The following is a 20,735-nucleotide window of genomic DNA, read 5'->3' as shown; positions in this document are numbered from 1 at the left end:
TCAAGCAGTGATCCTCTTGGGAAAAAAACCACACTAAATCACTTGACTTTGCTGCCACATCTCAATTCTCTCAAAAACTATAGCTCAGGCTGGGTGCGGTGGCTCACACCTGTAATCCCAGCACTTTGGGAGGTTGAGGCGGGCGGATCACTTGACGTCAGGAGTTTGAGACCAGCCTGGTCAATATGGTGAAACCCCATCTCTACTAAAAATACAGAAATTAGCCTGGCGTGGTGGCACACGTCTGTAATCCCTTGGGAGGCTGAGGCATGAGAATCGCTTTAACCCAGGAGGCAGAGGTTGCAGTGAGCTGAGATCACACCACTGCACTCTAGCCTGGACAACACAGCAAGACTCTGTCAAAAAACAACAACAACAAAAAACCCCAAAACCATAGCTCAAGCGTGACACTCCTTTAAGTGGTTGTTCTGTCTTGGCTAGAAAATCACATTTTAAGAAATTCGTAACGTGAAGGCTGTGAACTGTCTAACTGTTCACAGAAGTGGGCTCAGAGTTCATATACCAGATTCTTTTTTTTTTTTTTTTTGAGGAGTCTTGCTCTGTCGCTCAGGCTGGAGCGCAGTGGCGCTATCTCGGCTCACTGCAAGCTCCACCTCCTGGGTTCATGCCATTCTCCTGCCTCAGCCTCCCGAGTAGCTGGAACTACAGGCGCCTGCCACCATGCCTGGCTAATTTTTTCTATTTTTTAGTAGAGATAGGGTTTCACCGTGTTAGTCAGGATGGTCTCAATCTCCTGACCTCGTGATCCGCCCGCCTCGGCCTCCCAAAGTGCTGGTATATAGGCGTGTCCAGCCTATATACCAGATTCTTAATAATTAAGAACCATTTGGGAGGCTGAGGTGGGAGGACCGCTTAAGGCTAGGAGTTTGAGACCAGCCTGGGCAACATAGGGAGACCACGTGTCTACAAAAAAATAGAATTAGCTGGGTGTGGTGGTGTGCACCTGTAGTCCCAGTTTCTTCGGAGGCTGAGGCAGAAGGATTCCTTGTGCCCAGGAGTTCAAGGCTGCACTTAGCTATGATGGTGCCACTGCATTCCAGCCTGGGTGACAGAGGGAGACCATGTCTCAAAGAAAGAAAAAAGAAGCAAAAAAAAAAAAAAAAAAAAAAAATGAAGAATCAATGCCTCAGAGACTGATGCAGGAACCCAATTTACGAATAAATGCTGGTTAGGCAATGAGCTCCACAAAGGTTCTCAGCTCTCTTTATGGGAACAAACTCCACGCTGAAGCTCCCAGTCCCGTTAAGCACGATCCACAACCCAAAGCAGCTGAAGTTGGCCAGGCATGGGAATGTCACAAAATAAGGCATGGATCCTGGAGGGACCAGCTACTGAAGGTGGCACTCTTTTTTTTTTTTCTGTGAGAAGGAGTTTCGCTCTTGTTGCCCAGGCTCCAGTGCAATGGCACTATCTCAGCTCACTGCAACCTCCGCCTCCTGAGTTCAAGCGATTCTCCTGTCTCAGCCTCCTCAGTAGCTGGGAGTACAGGCGTGCTTTACCACGCCCAGCTAATTTTTGTATTTTTAGCAGAGATGGGGTTTCATCATATTGGTCAGGCTGGTCTTGAACTCCTGACCTCAGGTAATCCACCCGCTTTGGCCTCCCAAAGTGCTGGGATTACAGGCATGAGCCACTGCACCTGGCCAACTATTTCTTTTTGTTGTTGTTGTTCATGGTTGGCAAAACTCTGGCCAAGGTGTGGCCAAACCACAATTCAACAAGTCCCGTCTGCTTGCCTACGTTGAGAACTTGGCATTAAGGGTAGAAAAAGGGGAGCCAGGCATGGTGGTGCGTGCCTGTAGCCTAGTCAGGAGGTTAAGGCAGGATTGCTTGAGCCCAGGAGTTCAAGGCCACAGTATTCCAACGCACACCGGCCTGGATAATATAGGGAGAAAAGCTGGGTGTAGCAGCTTGCACCTGTAATACCAGCACTTTGGAAAGCCAAGGAGGGAGGATCGATTGAGCCCAGGAGTTCAAGATCATTCTGGGTAACACAGCAAGACCCATCTCCACATACACAAAAATTAACTGGGCATGGTAGCACATGCCTGTGGTCCTAGCTACTTGGGAGGCTTAGGTGAGATCACTTGAGCCCAGGAGTTTTGAGGCTGCAGTGAGCTATGATTGCACCACTGCACTACAGCCTGGATGACAGAATGAGGCCATCTCTTACAAAACAAAACAAAACAAAACAAAACAAAACAAAACAAAAAAAGGTAGAAAAAAGGGGAGAGCTGGCCAGGTGCGGTGGCTCACGCCTGTAATCCCAGCACTTTGGGAGGCCGAGGTGGGCGGATCATGAGGTCAGGAGTTCCAGACCAGCCTGAACAACATGGTGAAACCCTGTCTCTACTAAAAATACAAAAATTAGCCGGGTGTGCTAATGCGTGCCTGTAATCCCAGCTACTTGGGAGGCTGAGGCAGGAAAATTACTTGAACCTGGGAGGCAGAGGGTGCAGTAAGCTGAGATCGTGCCACTGCACTCCAGCCTCAGCAACAGAGTAAGACTCTGTCTCAAAAAAAAGAAAAAGAAAAAAAGAAAAAAGGGGAGAGCAGTAGCACTGCAACCCACAGGATGCATCTCCAGGAAACACTTGGGAACTGTCACAAAGCTATATAAGCACACAGCAGGCCTATGTGCATGCTGAGAGAAGCAGTGCTGTTGCTTATTAAGATTTGCTAATTATAAGACTATGTCCAGTCCCTTGACAAAACTAAACAAAAGCTTTAACCATAAACATCTGCATCATTTGTCTTCTACCAACTATGTGGCAATGGACTGAATGCTTTTGTTCCCCTAAAATTCATATGTTGAAATCCTAACCACCAAGGTGATGGTATTAGAAGGTCAGGGCTTTGGGAGGTGATTACATTATGGAAGCAGAGACCTCAGGATTGAGATCAGTGCCGTTAAAAAACAGACTCCAGGGAGTTAACTAGCCCCTTGCACCATATGAGGATATGGGGAGAAGTCTCTTCTATGAACTAGACTGCAGGCGCATCCAGATACTGAATCTGCCAGTGCCTTGATCTTGGACTTCCCAGCCTCCAGAACTGCAAGAAATAAATTTTTGTTGTTTAGCAGCCACTCAGTTTATGGTATTTTATTATAGCAGCCTGAATGGACTAAGACACACCCTAAGCACGTGGGATTTTAGACTGTCTCAACATGGGTATAATGCGGAATGTACCAACCTCAAAGCCAGTCACTGACCTGCAGCAAGTAGGCGAAGTCGTAAACCTGCAGGTCCAGTTCCATCTCGAAGAACATCTACACTCTCAGCATAGACATTGCCCAGGAAACAGCTCAGAGGCATCATGGGAGCCCTGGGGACAGACACAGAATGAGCAGAGGCTTGGTTCTTTCTCCCAGGCAGCCCAGGCCTTAGCAAGAAACTCATGCTCCTTATACTTACTTGGTATCCTGCAGGCTGTTGCCACTGTAGATGTACATTCGTTTTACAGTTGCTCCATGGGGTATCTGGAGAGAAGCCAGGCCATGGGCAAAATTGGGCTGCAAACAAAGGTCAAGAGTTTTACTTAGGGCACTACAGGTCATGGGACTCAGGCTCTGGTCTTCCCTGTCACTCATGGTCTTCAAGAGCTGCTCAGGTCAAAGGGTCAAAGTGCACCCTTAAACCTAGCTCTCTGGCTCTGGGTCAGTAAACTCCCCAAAACCATGTAAGTCCACCTTTAATTCTGCTTGGTTTTCCTTTTCTTTTTTTTTTTTTTTTGAGACGGAGTCTCACTCTGTCACCCAGGTTGGAGTACAGTGGCATGACCTCAGCTCACTGCAACCTCCACCTCCCAGGTTCAAGTGATTCTCCTGCCTCAGCTTCCTGAGTAGCTGGGACTACAAGTGTGCACCACCACAACCAGCTAATTTTTTTTTTTTTTTTGAGACGGAGTCTCGCTCTGTCGCCCAGGCTAGAGTGCAGTGGCATGATCTCGGCTCACTGCAAGCTCCGCCTCCCAGGTTCACGCCATTCTCCTGCCTCAGCCTCCCAAGTAGCTGGGACTACAGGCACCCGCCACCACACCCAGCTAAATTTTTTGTATTTTTAGTAGAGACAGGGTTTCACCATGTTAGCCAGGATGGTCTCAATCTCCTGATCTCATGATCCGCCCGCCTCGGCCTCCCAAAGTGCTGGGATTACAAGCGTGAGCCACTGCGCCCGGCCTGTTTTTTTTTTTTTTTTTTTTTTTTTTAATATTTTTGGTAGAGACAGGGTTTCACCATGTTGGCCAACGTGGTCTCGAACTCCTGACCTCAAGTCATCTGCCCGCCTTGGCCTCCCTAAGTGCTGGGATTAGAAGCATGAGCCACCATGCCCGGTCAGTTTTCCTTTTCTTCATAGGGGAAAATGCAGAAATGCTTCCTTAATTAAAATAAGCCTTATGAAAGCTTATCATTTTCACAGCCCCAAGGATGAATGAAATGTTTGCAAAAACAAAGGTAACTGAAAATCCAGAGGATGAAATCTCCAAATTCTAGGCCACCAGGAAAACTGTTGATTAGGAGCTTGAAAATAAGGAATGAATGAACTTATCTCTGAAAAGTGAGCCTGACCTCACTCCATTGTGGGAAGTATCCTCTTCCTCGGAATGTCAGCCTGAGCATTGTTCTTCCTCTGTCAACCCACCCACTCTACCACTTTACCCCGTAGAGCTCAAATACATGGAAACCAAAGAAAGTCTGCCTATCTAATACCCACTCCTCTATTCCCATCCCATGACACCATCTGCTGAGCCATACCACAGACACATACAACAAACACCAGGGGACAGGAAGGGCTAACCTCATACTTTGGAGCCTCAGTCCATGAGTCTAACTGAAAAGAGAAAGACAGTCCTCTGAAGTTGAGATGGAAGAGCTGCTCAGCGGAGTTGTACACTGTTGGGGGTGGGGGAGAAGAAAATAACATGGTTGACTGGCATCTGAAATGGCTAACATAAACCAGCCTGGCAGGGAGTAATGACTGACAACACCTTCCCTGTGGCTTGTTTCTAAACTGGCCTACTAGGCTGAAAACAAGGGGGAGGATGTTTCCTTCACACCCAAGTACCAACCCCACAATCCTATGGGAGCCTGACTCCAGGAAGTGGGGTGGGATGGCACTACCGGGCAGGTTTATTGCTATGAACTGCCACTGATGACCAGAGGAATCAGATGGACTTGGCTTACCTCCAGGATGGGTTGCGCCAAAAGACTGGTCAATCTGTTCAATGGTAGGAGCTATGGCCTGAGAATTAAAATGCACGCCACTGAAAAACAAAAATATTTTTTAATACTAGGCTTCACAAGATGGGCCCACAGATCATGTGAGATAGTAGCTGGGGGAGTTATTTTTAAGACACAGGCAGGTGAGTCTCTAATTATATCAAAATACAAAGCTTAATTAGAGAACTTTTAAGTAAGAGAATTAATGAGGTCAGGAGAAGGTCAGTTCTCATGAGGCTGATATACAGAGTTGATCCTCTGCGGCTTTATGACACCAGTGACTCTTAAGAAAAGGGTAGAGAAGAGAAGCCACCAGACCCTGAGGTATGAAGGCCCCAGTAAAACTAAAAGACAACTAGAACCTGCAGGGGCCAGTGGTACCACACATTTGCTTGTCTACTCCTCTATCAGCAAAACTGCCTGAGCCTGCCCCAGGAATCAGGTCCTCTTCACACCCTCAAAAAGGGAAAGGGAAGCCAGTTAAGGAGACTTACTGAAAGGAGTATTCTATTGCTTGAACCCAGGAGGTGGAGGTTACAGTGAGCTGAGATGGCGCCACTGCACACCAGCCTGGGTGACAGAGAGAGACTCCGTCTCAAAAAAAAAAAGAAAGAAAGAAAGAAAGGAAGGAGTATTCTAGATTTTTAGATGCAGGCATGCTGCCTTGCCATAATGGGGGCACAACAACTTTGGACTGTGCATGTCATCCCTGCTGTAATTCTAAAAAATACATTATAGCTCTAAAATGGTGGTCTCTTTGGCATTCTCTTCAGCATAGGCTTTGGAGTCAGACCTATCTGGTTTGTCCCACCTCTATTACTCATGAAAACATGAAAAGAGGTGCCAAGAGAGGCTGTCAGCGGGAGGGCAGCTATGACCCAGGAGACTGTCACATCACCTCTGAGCTGAGGTCTGGCTTTGTCAAGTGGATTAAGTTAGATGACATATACATGAAGTGTTAAACACATTACATATTCTTAATGAGGTTTACTTCTCTTCTCCAGGAAACTGAGCAGGCTTGAAGGTTGCCTCAGGAATTCATGGCACCAGGCTATAATTCACATCTGTGACAGATGTGAATCTTTACTAACTTATGAAGGTAGTAGATATGGCCTGTCTATACCAAGTGTGACATATACCAGCAGGGGAGAAAACTTACCAATATTTTAACTTTACTTTAGTCAAATCACATACTTCAATCACCTAAAAAAAAGTTTAAGAGTTGTCAATGCTCTGAAAGTGATGACAGACTAAAAATGATTAAAAATACATTTATAGAATAAATAGTAAAAAAAAAAAAAAAAACTATTACCAATAGAAATTTTATGGAAGCACTGCATGTTATCTTTTGTTCTCATTTAAAATTTTTTTAAAAACTTTATAGAGATAGAATCTTAGCAAAACTAAAAAACTATGTTGCCCAGGCTGGTCTCAAACTCCTGGGCTCAAATGATCCTCCTGTCTTAGCCTCCCAAAGTGCTGGGATTACAAGCACGAGCCACCATGACAGTCCTTTGTTATTTTGAAACCAGGGAGAAAACCAGTTTCCCCTTCAGCATAACCATAGCCAGTGTCCCCTTCAGCATAACCTCTTAGCTTCCCTCTCCTAGTGGACTGCTCAACAGATGTCCATGGATGCTCTGGGTCAAGGCTCTTACATGCAGTCCACTTCTGGGTCAGGCTGGAGCACACACCACCCTATAGGACAATGATCTCTTCCACAGACATGAAGCTTGTTAAGGCTCTGCTTTGGGCACTAAGCCCCCTTCCTCCCATCTCATATTTTGCTGCATTTTAAAACCCAGGTCGGGTTGCTTTAGAAAATAGCTTACTTTAGCCGGGCACGGTGGCTCACGCCTATAATCCCAGCACTTTGGGAGGCCCAGGTAGGTGGATCTCCTGAGGTCAGGAGTTCCAGACCAGCCTGACCAACATGGTGAAATCCTGTCTCTACTAAAAATACAAAAATTAGCTGGGCGTGGTGGCACACACCTGTAATCCCAGCTACTCTGGAGGCTGAGGCAGGAGAACCGCTTGAACCCAGGAGTTGGAGGTTGCAGTGAGCTGAGATTGCGCCACTGCACTCCAGCCTGGGTGACAGAGCGAGACTCCGTCTCAAAAAAAAAAAAAAGGCCGGGCGCGGTGGCTCACGCCTATAATCCCAGCACTTTGGGAGGCCAAGGCGGGCGGATCACAAGGTCAGGAGATCGAGACCATCCTGGCTAACACGGTGAAACCATGTCTCTACTGAAAAATACAAAAAATTAGCCAGGCGTGGTGGTGGGTGCCTGTAGTCCCAGCTACTGAGGAGGCTGAGGCAGGAGAATGGCGTGAACCTGGGAGACGGAGCTTGCAGTGAGCCGAGATTGCGCCACTGCACCCCAGCCTGGGCGACAGAGCGAGACTCCTCCAAAAGAAAGAAAGAAAGAAAGAAAATAGCTTATTTTGAAGTTGATTTTGTTTACAAAACAAAAAGATGGAGGGGGAGGTCTATCCCATTAGAAAGCAAGCCATAATATTTGTCACACAAGTGTGACAGTATTCAGTTATGTCCCTGATGAAGAGGATCTGGTTGAAACAAGAAAGCCTCAGGACCTTTGTGAAGCTTGCTCTTTAATGGGTTCAGCCTCAGATGAAATTCTAAGAACTCAGGGCAGGGCAGAGATAAAGGAAAAGGCATCACCTAACACTCGGCCATCAGTGGTGCCAAGTAATAAGCACTATGAAGTCCTCCATGCAATGGTGTCAAGGGCTTGGCAGCCAGCAGCACAGGTAGGGGCTCGGAGCACCATCTACCATCCTCCAGCTGGGAGGTTTTGCTCTCATTGTGGAGACACAAGCAGAGCTGGCTCAATATCTGTTTGTCCTGCCAATCTGAGCCTGATTGTGGAAGAGGCTGTGGGGCATTGTATGCAGGAACATCTGGCACTGCCAAAGAAACTGAGACATAATAGATAGTAGGTTCGCTTTTGGCCAGAGACCCTATCCCTAACTTTATTTAGAGACCACAACACTGAACCAAATTGGATACCTCTTGACTATAATGTAGCTCTTTTGATCCTATCTGCTAGAAAGAACTGCTCCCTCTGCTAGGCCGTCACAGCACTGGAATGAATCCTTTCCTCCATACTTGTGTATTCTGTTAAGTGGTCCAATAAGTTAAGCCCCTTGAGGGACTCATTAATTTGCATAGGGAAGGTGTTCAATTCATGTTAGGCAATTCTGCCTGGTATGAAGCTTGAAAGCATGAAAAGAAGTGCCAGGAGGGGCTGTGGAAGGAAGGGCAGGGGAACAGCTATGATTCAGAAGATAGCCAGTGTCCCTTTCAGAATATCTGGGCATGGGAATATATCATGCCAAACTGGCATGCCATTTCACTGAGGCCAGAGCCTTGTCTAGCTGAGAGCCTCTACCTTCAGCCAGAAGCCCTCCTGTTCATAGCAGGCGCAGGCACTCACCTCCCTCACTTCTATCCCTACAGCTGGCCAGTCATCCCCCAAAGCTTCCCACCACCCGCCCTGTGGAAGTGAGCCTGCACGATGTTCCTCCTGTATCACTGGCACCTCACCTGCCAACAGCTATACGGGTCCAACACATACAGGTGCTTCAACCCTGCCTAATCAATGGGAAAACAGTGGACCAGAGCTAATCACAGGGCACGAAGCAACACTTGTGGCAATGGACCCAGAGTGCTGGCCATCCTGGAGTCCTTCATGTCACTAGGAGCATCAATAAGCAGATTTCATCTCTTGGAGCTTGCTGCACTACAGGGACAAGCAGCTGGGAAGGCTAAAGCCCATGATTTTCCATCTCTGGGCTACAGAAGCTCCTGATTTCCCCAGAGGGGAAGAGGTGTGGCAGCAGCCAAGATAAAAATGGAAAAGACAGGTGGCTGTAAAGGTTGTGACTTATAAAGCCTCATTCCACAGGGCTGTCTCTCTTAGGCTTGAGGCAGGGGGTGGGAAGCAACTATAGGAGGCAGCATCAGAAGAGGTGGATTCTGAAGGTGTTGGATGGAAGGGCAGGAAGATAGGTCAGGTCAGGCTGGTGCCAATCAAAAACACCTGGGTGATTACTTGCTCAGTTTCCAGAAGACTCAGGCAGGACCCCAGTCTCTCCTTCATGGGGATCCCACAGAAGGCAGAAGAGGATTGCCGGTTCGATTTTATCTCCTTTCCTATCCAAAGGTACCTCCCATTCCTCATATTTCTGTACATTTCTTCAGCTTTTCTTATTTATTTCCCAGATCCATCAACAGAGCCTAAGTGGTCAGCCACCACATATTGCCAATATCCAGTTAAAAGCCTGGCATCAGGTAGACTACTTATCCTCTCTGTCCCTCGGTTTTCTTGCTAGTAAACAGTACCTACTCACAGGCGGGTTAGGATTAAACTAGAAAACGCATGTGAAACACCCAGCCATGTGCCTAGCATATACTAAGCACTCACTAAACATATGACATTGTCTTCACCATGCTGTGATTTTATGGGCTGCTGGACATCCCTTTTGTTGCCCATTTAGGTTACTTCCAGCTTCTCATTACCATGAAATACCGTTACCTTCCCCCAGTGTTTCTGGGTTACATTTTCTAAAGTGGACTTTTACCAAGTCAAAGGGAAATGACTACTTGTAAAGGCATTTCCATGTTACCAGATTAATTTCCCCCCCAATTTTTTTTTTGAGACGGAGTCTTGCTCTGTTGCCCAGGCTGGAGTGCAGTGGTGCGATCTCAGCTCACTGCAAACTCTGCCTCCCGGGTTCACGCCATTCTCCTGCCTCAGCCTCCCAAGTAGCTGGGACTACAGGCGCCCGCCACCATGCCCAGCTAATTTTTTGTATTTTTAGTAGAGACGGGGTTTCACCATGTTAGCCAGGATGGTCTCGATCTCCTGACCTCGTGATCCACCCGCCTCAGCCTCCCAAAGTGCTGGGATTACAGGCGTGAGCCACTGCACCCGGCTCCAATTTGTGATTATGCAATATTGAAGATCATCCTCTGCCCTTTCCCAGTGTGGAACTTCTGGCCATGGAGACAGGATAGAATGAGGAATTCTAATTCCACATACTGATTCTCTCTCCATGTTTTGTTTTCTCTCCTTAGCAGTTCACTTGTGACAAGGATGATGAGAACTGGTAAGTACCCAAGTCTTTTGGAAAGGCTACTCCATAACCCAAGAAGGACAACAACTCTGGCATGCCACTGCCCAGGGCCCATCCAACCTCATGACTTTGAGGCATGACTCTGGTGTCACATGACTAACCTGTGAGGCCCAGACATTTGTAAACAGGGTATATCAAAAACAGACTGAACTGGGTGCGGTGGCTCATGCCTGTAATCCCAGCACTTTGGGAGGCCGAGGCGGGCGGATCACGAGGTCAAGAGATCAAGACCAGCCTGGCCAACATGGTGAAACAAAAAATTAGCTGGGCGTAGTGGCACACACCTGTAGTCCCAGCTACTGAGGAGCCTGAGGCAGGAGAATTGCTTAAACCCGGGAGGCAGAGGTTGTAGTGAGCCAAGATTGCACCACTTCACGCCAGCCTGGGTGACACAGTGAGACTCTGTCTCAAAAAAAAAAAGACTGGGCTGGTCATGGTGGCTCACGCCTGTAATCCCAGCACTTTGGGAGGCTGTGGTGGGCGGATCACAAGGTCAGGAGTTCGAAAACAGCCTGGTCAACATGGTAAAACCCCATTTCTACTAAAAATACAAAAATTTAGCTGGGCGTGGTGGCGTGCACCTGTAGTCCCAGCTACTCAGGAGGCTGAGGCAGAAGAATCGCTTGAACCCAGGAGGTGGAGGTTGCAGTGAGCCAAGATCAAGCCACTGCACTCCAGCCTGGGTGACAGAGCTAGACCTCATCTCAAAAAAAAAAAAAAACCCAAAAACAAAAACAAAGAAAACCAGACTGGACTCAAACAGGTGTTAGCAAATTGCACTCAAATGCCAATTAAGATAGCCCTACATATTAGTAAGTTGTTTTTTTACATTTCCTCCCCAGGGTTAAAGAATCAACTCATTGCTGGTGTTGTTAACCCAAGCCCCAGCATTCTAGGAAGAACAGTTTCCATTTTCTAACCAAGTTACAGTGTTTGACAAAAGAATGAAGTAAAACTATCTTGTTTTCCTACTGGACATGAAAGCCCCCTCCCCACAGCATGTTTCCCAAATCTTCAACACTCTTTCACCTTCCCCTCTGGAGCCTGGGAAAGCAGCCCTTCCCAGCCTCTTTCTGACCATCCCAACCCACTTCCATCTTCCCTCTTTTTAGGGGAACAGGCACAGCTTCAGTTCCCTACATTGTAGTGATCTCTGAACCAAAGAAGTCCACACCTACTTATAAGTATTGAAACATCTCACAATAGCACATACTAATTAGCTCCAGAAAGACTGGCCCAGCTGGACATGAAACATTAGTTGTCATTTATAGTTACCTTAAGTCTCTGATTGAAAGCATCAAACATTAGTTTGATCCCGTCCTGAGTCAGGTTAAGAATGAGGTCATGGCTTAGAGGAGACTACAAAACAAAAATAAAATACATTCTGAGTAACTGATTTATTCACTAAGCACCTACTGAAAGCCTTACAATATAAATGCAATACACAAGGAATATCTAAGTGCAGACAGTCCCTCTCTCCTCCAGCTAATGGTGCTTGGAAACCAGAAAAAAACTGCTGCATGAACATATGGTGTTTTTTACTTCTAGCCTGCAGCTGCTGTTTCTTAATATCGGCTGAAAAGAGCCTCTCCCTTCTGGGCTTGAGTAAAAATACCTGGGGAAAAGGGACAAAGTTATATGAGTATACAGGTCATTCTCCTTTCAGGCTCCAGGGTCCACATCTGCAAAATGAAGTTCACTGCCATAGAACCTACAGAGCAGTTGGTGAGGAATACAGGTCATGTGAAAAGGCCTAGTCCAGGATCTAAACTCAGCAGATATTGCTTATGCCTATCAGCTGAACCTACATCCATTCACACTCAGGCTGTTTGTACCATCCACAGGGAACACATTTTTATTCTTTGATGGTTTAGATCAAATTCTAGGACAAAGAAATATATTGTGATCTGATTATGAGATGACCCTCTTATCCTTTTTCTCTCTCCCCCCAGCCTCCCATCCCATTTCATTTGTGCTTCTTCCTGAAAAGCCGAAGTCTAAGATCTAAAGAGTCATATTTCTGCATTTGCCCCTTCTGAATCCTGGGGGAGGGGAGTAGCAGAACAAAGCAGTGGACAGAACCCTGGTGACCTTAGGTAACTCTCAAAACTTCTCTGAGCTCTGGTTTCTTCATGGGAATACTTTCATCCCTTCCCTCCAGGGTTGTTATGAGGACAGAGATAGTAGGTCAGAAAGCATCTAGCCCAATACCCGGCACACAGCACTCTCCTCTTGTGTCTGCCCCATCTGCATGCTTCTGGTCCAATGCAATTAATTCAAGGATTCAATGTCTGAAGATTCTCCACAGCCCTGATCGAGGCTGCCCAATAGTTGAAGGAAAAACACCATCTAAAACCCCACCCCTCTTTAACACATGGCTGCTCAAAAGGTTTAGTTACTTTTTTTTTTTTTTTTTGGATGAAGTCTCTCTCTGTTGCCCAGGCTGGAGTGCGATGGCACAATCTTGGCTCACTGCAAGCTCCACCTCCTAGGTTCACACCATTCTCCTGCCTCAGCCTCCCGAGTAGCTGGGACTACAGGCGCCCGCCACCACGCCCGGCTGACTTTTTGTATTTTTAGTACAGATGGGGTTTCACCGTGTTAGCCAGGATGGTCTTGATCTCCTGACCTCGTGATCCATCTGCCTCAGCCTCCCAAAGTGGTGGGATTACAGGCGTGAGCCACTGTGCTCGGCCAAAGGTTTAGTTTCTTTATAGAGCTTCTCAAGTTAGACAAAGTGAATGATGGAGATATGGCTATCAGAGACAGACATAGGCTGGAAGGCCATAACCCACTGCTGGTGTTGGCCTCATTGGAGAAATTCTCTCCTAAGAGTCTTTTGGGATTAGGGCAGGTTGCTTCCTTCCAACCCATTGATCCCCACAAAGCAGCAGGCCCAGATAGTACCATCATGCTTGGCAAAAACTAAAGGAAGAATGTTGTATTTGCCAGTAGGTCTATATGAATGTCTAAACCATTAGGTCTCAAGCAAGATAATGGAACAATGAACTATGACCTTGGATTACCAGTATCAACCCAGAACACAAAGTTCCATTTTGGAGAGAGCCATTCCATGGAATAAGCAGAGTGAAGCAACATTTTAGTCTCTTTCAGGAATCTTGCTTGGAGGAGGCATGTGCCAGGATCTGGATTTTCCTATACTTTCCCAAGATCTGATCTTTTTTTTTTTCCTGGCATTGTTATAATTCAGGATATAACCTAGCAATTTTCAAAAGCAATCAAATTACTCTCAGAGTCAATGTTTTATTAATACTTTATATCTCTAAAACCAAAATACACATGTACTATGTGGTATTTAAGCAGGTTCTTCCAGTAACCTAGCTGTCCTTCATATGAAGCAGTTCAGTAAAATCATCTGCTACTAGTTGTTAATATCTTTTCCCTCTAAGAAAGATGGGACGTACTTGACATTTCATTTCCAAGGTGTGATTTGCATAGAGACAAGAACATATTTCTGAAATGTTTAATGCAGACAAAATGTTTTCTGCATTTGGGAAACAAAGAGACAAATGGGTAACGAAGGGAAGAAAGTAGGCAGAAGAAGAGGACAGGACCCAAATTTAAGAAGCATCACATTGGTTGGGTGCGGTGGCTCATGCCAGCACTTTGGGAGGTCGTGGCAGGCGGAATGCTTAAAGCCAGGAGTTTGAGACCAGTCTGGGCAAATATAATGAGACCCTGTCTCTACAAAAAAATTTTTTTTGAGATGGAGTCTCACTCTGTTGCCTAGGAGCGCAGTGGTACGATCTTGGCTCACTGCAACCTCCGCCTCTCAGGTTCAAGTGATTCTCCTGCCCCAGCCTCCCAAGTAGCTGGGATTACAGGTGTGCACCACCACATCTGGCTAATTTTTGTACTTTTAGTAAAGACGGGGTTTCACCATGTTGGCCAGGCTGGTCTCGAACTCCTGACCTGAAGTGATCTGCCCGTCTCGGCCTCCTAAACTGCTGGGATTAAAGGCATGAGCCACTGCACCTGGCCAAAATTTTTTTTTTAATAGCCAGATGTGGTGGTGCACACCTGTGGTCCCAGCTACCCAGGAGGCTGAGGTGGGAGGACGGCTGGAGCCCAGGAGTGGCAAAACTAAAGGAGGAAGGGTAGGGGAGGTTGCAGTGAGCCATGATCATGCCACTGACTCCAGAATTGGTGACAGAGCAAGATGCTGCTTCAAAAAAAAAAAAAAAGCATCAGATCAGAGTTCTGAGAGACCATCTCCTTTTGATCCTCATCCAAAGATTATCCTAGGCTGGGTGTGGTGGCTCATGCTTGTAATCCGAGCACTTTGGGAGGCCAAGACGGGCAGATCACTTGAGGTCAGGAGTTTGAGATCAGCCTGGCCAACATGGTGAAACCCCATCTTTGCTAAAAATACAAAAATTAGCCAGGCATGGTGGCATGTGCCTGTAATCGCAGGTACTTGGGAGGCTGAGGCAGGAGAATCGGTTGAGCCTGGGAGGTGGAAGTTGCAGTGAGCCAAGATTGTGCCACTGTACTCCAGCCTGGGTGACAGAGCAAGACTCTGTCTCAGAAACAAATAAACAAACCCAAAGATTATTCTATTATCAAGAAACTATACTGTTTTACATAAAGATAACCAGATTACTTATTAATAAGCCATAACTCTCATGAATTAGAAATGAGAAAAGCAGAGATCTAAATCAGGATTCAGACTCAAAAACCCATTTTTTTTTTTTTTTTTTTTTTGAGACAGGGTCTTGCTCTGTCACCTAGGCTGAAGTGCAGTGATACAATCATACCTCACTGCTCATGATCCTCCCACCTCAGCCTCCCGAATAGCCAGGATTACAGGTGTGTGCCACCACTCCAGGTTAATTTTTTATTTTATGTTGCCCTGGCTGGTCTCGAACTCTTGGACTCAAGCAATCTTCCTGCCTCGGCCCTCCCGAAGTGTTGGGGTTAGTGGTGTGAGCCACAGTGCCTGGTCAAACCCATATTTGCTAATGTGTTAAAGTTGCTTAGAAGATATTGGGGAAAATCAGCTTAATGCTAACACTGTTTATACCCAAATACTGGAATAACAATGATGATGGTGATATAAGAAATACATTTTGGCCGGTCACGGTGGCTCACGCCTGTAATCCCAGCACTTTGGGAGGCTGAGGTGGGAGGATCACTTGAGTCCAGGAGTTTGAGACCAGCCTGAAAAACACAGTGAGACCCCATCTCTACAAAATATAAAAATAAATTAGCCAGGCATGGTGGCATGAACCTGTGGTCCCAGCTACTCAGGAGACTGAGGTGGGAGGATCACTTGAGCCTAGGGGATTGAGGCTGCAGTGAGTTGTGATCGTGTCACTACACTCTAGTCTGGATGACAAAGCAAGATACTGTCTCAAAAAAACTAAAATAAATTTTCTTAAAAGTTAAATAGGCCAAGCCCGGTGGCTCACGTCTGTAATCCCAGTACTTTGGGAGGCCGAGGCCGGTGGATCACCTGAGGTCAGGAGTTCGAGACCAGCCTGACCAACACGGAGAAACCCTGTCTCTACTAAAAATACAAAATTAGCTGGGAGTGGTGGTACATGCCTGTAACCCCAGCTACTCGGGAGGCTGAGGCAGGAGAATCGCTTGAACTCGGGAGGCGCAGGTTGAGGTGAGCCGAGATTGCACCATTGCACTCCAGTTTGCGCAACAACAGCAAAACTCTGTCTCAAAAAAAAAAAAAAAAAAGTAAATAAATTAATTTAATTAACGAGGATCCACTTTGGCACTGATAATCCATGGTGGTTTAAGAAACCCCTGCCCACTCTTGGCCAGGCACGGTGGCTCACGCTTGTAATACCAGCACTCTGGGAGGTCGAGGCGGGCAGATCACGAGGTCAGGAGACCGAGACCATCCTGGCTAACGGGGTGAAAACCTGTCTCTACTAAAAATACAAAAAAAAAAAAAAATTAGCTGGGTGTGGTGGTGGGCGCCTGTAGTCCCAGCTACTCGGGAGGCTGAGGCAGGAGAATGGCGGGTGAACCCAGGAGGCGGAGCCTGCAGTGAGCCGAGATTGTGCCACTGCACTCTAGCCTAGGCGACAGAGCGAGACTCCATCTCAAAAAAAAAAAAAAAAAAAGAAACCCCTGCCCACTCCTACAAGTCCCCTGTTCTGTCATAGGCACCACATGCCCACTCCTACAAGTCTCCTGTTCTGTCATAGGCACCACATGAATACTCAAGCACTTGCTTGGAGATTAAGCATGTCTTCTATCAGATCCCTCACATGAGGGTCTCACTAGGCTGGTAGAGGGGTACAACATGGCAGAATGTAATCTCTGGGTATAGGTAACAGGCCCAATTCTGACTCTGCTCCAAGTCAAACTGAGAAGCCTCTCAGAAATTTTGCCTACCTACAATTTACAACATTCTTCATGTCAGAAATAAGCTGTCATTTGCTTTAGGATCTGAAACTAATTGGAACTGAAATAATCAAACTAGTACTCAAAGGGTCTCAGAAAAGTCATTGGGGACATCCTTTAGCCTCTGTAGGCTCAAAACTATTCCCTGAGGCTTGTGACACACAGGACACCACAAAGGCTGTTCAACATGGCAGCACATGGTCTGTGTCACAGAACTGCAGGTTTCAGAGAATTCAGTGGTGGGAAGATTGCTCTTTGAGAGAGATAAAGGGGTGAATTATATCTGTTTCCTTTCAAATCTGGTATGCCGTGCTAGCTAGAGATCTGCACTGCAAAAATCCTGAACACAAACTAACCAACAAAAGCAGAAAAGACAATTTTAAACACGGAAGTGGAAGGTAAGCACTCTAAAAGACCAGAGAGAGCCTCTGAAGCGACTTACCACTGAAAAGTCCCTGTTTAAGGGCCTGTAGGCAAGTTGAGCACAGACAAAACACAGGTTCAATTACTACTGCTCTTCCAAACCTAGCTGTACTAGATAATCAAGAGCAGAAGTTTCAGAATCAAAGAAAAGGTACTTGATAACTGGCTGGTGCTAGAGATTCTCCCATTCGAACACAGCTATCCTTGCCAGTCAGCCTATCCCAAAGCATCAGCTCTGGAAGTGACTCACTACCGAGGGATGCTATTTCAATAAACAAATCAGCCACCACTCACCTGTTCACTGTAGAGAACCTGGACGTTTTTGATGATGCGACAGTGCTTCTGAAGAATGGCTACTGCCTGAGCCAGAGGCATTCCTGAAATAAAGCAAGACACCTATGTGGTTATTTTGGCTATCCATCTATTGACATCTACCACTTCACTAGGCACTGGTCCCTGCAGTAAAGCCTGGGGATGTTTGGGGGCTACTAAGGTCTACAGATACATGAGTAAATAAGAGTTCAATAAGCAGTAAGAACTACAATAATGTTAAGCAGCAAGCACTAAGAGAATACTTGGACGGTGCACAGGTGTCCAATTCTTTGAATGCAAGGACTCTTTTGCTTATCTGTGGTGGTGGATATCACAAAAATCATGCATGGGCCGGGCGTGGTGGCTTATGCCTGCAATCCCAGCACTTTGGGAGGCCAAGGTGGGAGGATCACTTGAGGTCAGGCATTTGAGACCAGCCTAGCTAACATGGTAAAACTGTGACTCTACTAAAAAAAAAAAAAAAAAAAAAAAAAAAAAAAATTAGCCAGGCAAGGTGGCTGCCCTTGTAGTCCCAGCTACCCGGGAGGCTGAGGCAGGAGAAATGCTTGAACCCAGGAGGCGGAGGTTGCAGTAAGCCAAGATCACGCCACTGCACTCGGCCTGGGCAACAGAGCAAAACTCCGTCTATAAAAAAAAAAAAAAAAAAATGATGCGTATGATGCATGGACCCTTTTTACATTTTTATTTTTTTTAAGCTCATTAACTATCATTAGTGTTAGTCTATTTTATGTGTGGCTCAAGACAATTCTTCTTCCAATGTGGCCCAGGGAAGCCAAAAGGTTGGACATGCATGGAAGGGGAGGGGAGGCAGTGAATATACAAAAAGTCTTCCTGGAAACAGGGACCTCCACACTGATCTGACACAGACAAGCGCTCAGAGAAAGCAAAGTAAGTATGAATCAAAGAACCAAGCAAGAAAAGCACTGACTGCATAATTCTGCAGACCCAGGTTTTGGTCCTCACTCTGCCATGGCTTAGATATGACCTGAGATAGGTCCTTTCTCTTCCTTTCTGGCACCTGTCTCGGCATCTCTGAAATGAAGGCCTATTAGAGTACATGACTTATAAGGAACAATTTTAAAAGTTTAAAATCAGGACTGGGTGTGGTGGCTCATGCCTGTAATCCCAACACTTTGGGAGGGCAGGGCAGGAGGATTGCCTGAGGCCAGGAATTTAAGACCAGCCTGGGAATATAGTAAGATCCTGTCTCTACAAAAAGTAAAAAAATTAGCTGGGCATGGTGGGATATGCCAGTAGTCCTAGGTCCTGGGGTGGCTAAGGTGAGAGGATTGCTTCGGCCCAGGAGGTTGATCCTGCAGTGAGCCATGATAAGTGCTACTGTGCTCCCGCCTGGGTGACAGACAAGACCCTATCTCAAAAAAAAAAAAAAAAAAAAAGTTTAAGATCACTCATCTACCAGAATCAATGAATCAACTTATTTTACCAAGGATTTCACTGGATTTTTACTTAAAATCCCACAAATATCTAGTTCTTTTTATTTTTTATTTAATTTAAAAATAGCGACAAGGGGCCAGGCCCGGTGGCTCACACCTGTAATCCCAGCACTTTGGGAGGCCGAGATGGGCAGATCATCAGGTCAGAAGTTCGAGACCAACCTAGCCAACGTGGTGAAACCCTGTCTCCATTAAAAATACAAAAATTAGCCGGGCATGGTGGCACGCACCTGTAGTCCCAGCTACTCTGGAGGCTGAGGCAGGAGAACTGCTTGAACTCAGGAGGCAGAGGTTGTAGTGAACCGAGATAGCGCCACTGCACTCCAGCCTGGGAGACAGAGCAAGACTCTGTCTCAAAAAAAAAAAAAGCAACACGGGCAGGGTACGGTGGCTCATGCCTATTAAAATACAAAAAAATTAGCTAGGCAGCCAGGTGCAGTGGCTCACGCCCGTAATCCCAGCACTTTGGGAGGCCGAGGAGGGCAGATCACGAGGTCAGGAGATCGAGACCATCCTGGCTAACATGGTGAAAGCCCATCTGTACTAAAAAAAAAAAAAAAAAATACAAAAAATTAGCCGGGCGTGGTGGCGGGCGCCTGTAGTCCCATAGTTACTTGGGAGGCTGAGACAGGAGAATGGCATGAACCTGGGAGGTGGAGCTTGCAGTGAGCCACTGCACTCCAGCCCGGGCTACAGAGCGAGACTCTATCTCAAAAAAAAAAAAAAAAAATCAGCCAGGCATGATGGTGTGACCCTGTCATCCCAGCTACTCAGGAGGCTGAGGTGAAAGGATGGCTTGAGCTTGGGAGGTGGAAGCTGCACTCTGGCCTGGGTGACAGAGCCAGGTGCTGTCTCAGGAGGAAAAAAAAAAAAAAGCAACAGGGCGAGGCATTCCTGAATATCTCTCTTTTTTTTTTTTTTGAGACGGAGTCTGAAGTCTCGCTCTGTTGTCCAGGCTGGAGTGCAGTGGTGCGATTTCCGCTCACTGCAAGCTCCGCCTCCCGGGTTCACGCCATTCTCCTGCCTCAGACCACAGGCTCCCGCCACCACGCCCGGCTAATTTTTTGTATTTTTTAGTAGAGACAGGGTTTCACCGTGTAAGCCAGGATGGTCTCGATCTCCTGACCTCATGATCCACCGCCTCGGCCTCCCAAAGTGCTGGGATTACAGGCGTGAGCCACCGTGCCCGGCCTGAATATCTAACTCTTAACACTTGGTTCTTTAACTCATGGCCCATTATAAGCAGATTTACATATGCCTCCAGTTTAAGTAATCCAAATTCCAATGACATCTCCAACAGTCTAAGGACTCACTGAGACCACCAAAAAGTTTGTTTCCAGGCTGGGCGCGGTGGCTCACACCTGTAATCCCAGCACTTTGGGAGGCCGAGGCAGGCGGATCACGAGGTCAGGAGTTTGAGACCAGCCTGGCCGGCTTGGTGAAACCCTGTCTCCACTAAAAATACAAAAAAAAAAAAAAAAAAATTAGCTGGGCATGGTGGTGTGCGCCTGTAGTCCCAGCTACTCAGGAAGCTGAGTCAGGAGAATTGCTTAAACCTGGCAGGCAGAAGTTGCAGTGAGCTGAGATCGTGCCACTGTGCTCCAACTTTGGCGACAGAGTGACACTCCGTCTCAAAAAAAAAAGTTTGTTTCCAGAGTCCATTATAATTTAAACAAGAAGAAACACACATAGAGACAGGTCCTGGACAATCAAAAAACAAAGACTCATAGTTTAAT

At 46.6% G+C, this 20,735-nt stretch overlaps 1 protein-coding gene across 3 annotated transcripts in view; it reads right to left on the bottom strand.

Annotated features, from left to right (window-relative positions):
• The window catches only part of PHAF1 (phagosome assembly factor 1), a 39,835-nt gene that overhangs the window by 10,828 nt on the left and 8,272 nt on the right, over nucleotides 1-20,735 (bottom strand). For all 3 annotated transcript variants that reach the window (XM_063597654.1, XM_003812215.6, XM_008964628.6), the window contains 7 exons: nucleotides 17,507-17,589; nucleotides 11,678-11,761; nucleotides 6,402-6,445; nucleotides 5,207-5,286; nucleotides 4,821-4,915; nucleotides 3,438-3,535; nucleotides 3,236-3,348 (listed from right to left, as the gene is read on the bottom strand). In XM_063597654.1, coding sequence (XP_063453724.1) covers nucleotides 3,236-3,348; nucleotides 3,438-3,535; nucleotides 4,821-4,915; nucleotides 5,207-5,286; nucleotides 6,402-6,445; nucleotides 11,678-11,761; nucleotides 17,507-17,589 — 597 coding nt within the window. The remainder of the gene's footprint in view (nucleotides 1-3,235; nucleotides 3,349-3,437; nucleotides 3,536-4,820; nucleotides 4,916-5,206; nucleotides 5,287-6,401; nucleotides 6,446-11,677; nucleotides 11,762-17,506; nucleotides 17,590-20,735) is intronic.

Source organism: Pan paniscus, chromosome 18 (assembly GCF_029289425.2).
Source record: "Pan paniscus chromosome 18, NHGRI_mPanPan1-v2.0_pri, whole genome shotgun sequence".
NCBI lineage: Eukaryota > Metazoa > Chordata > Mammalia > Primates > Hominidae > Pan > Pan paniscus.
Note: the sequence above shows the minus strand (reverse complement) of the source record. Positions and strands in the feature narration are given on the sequence as shown.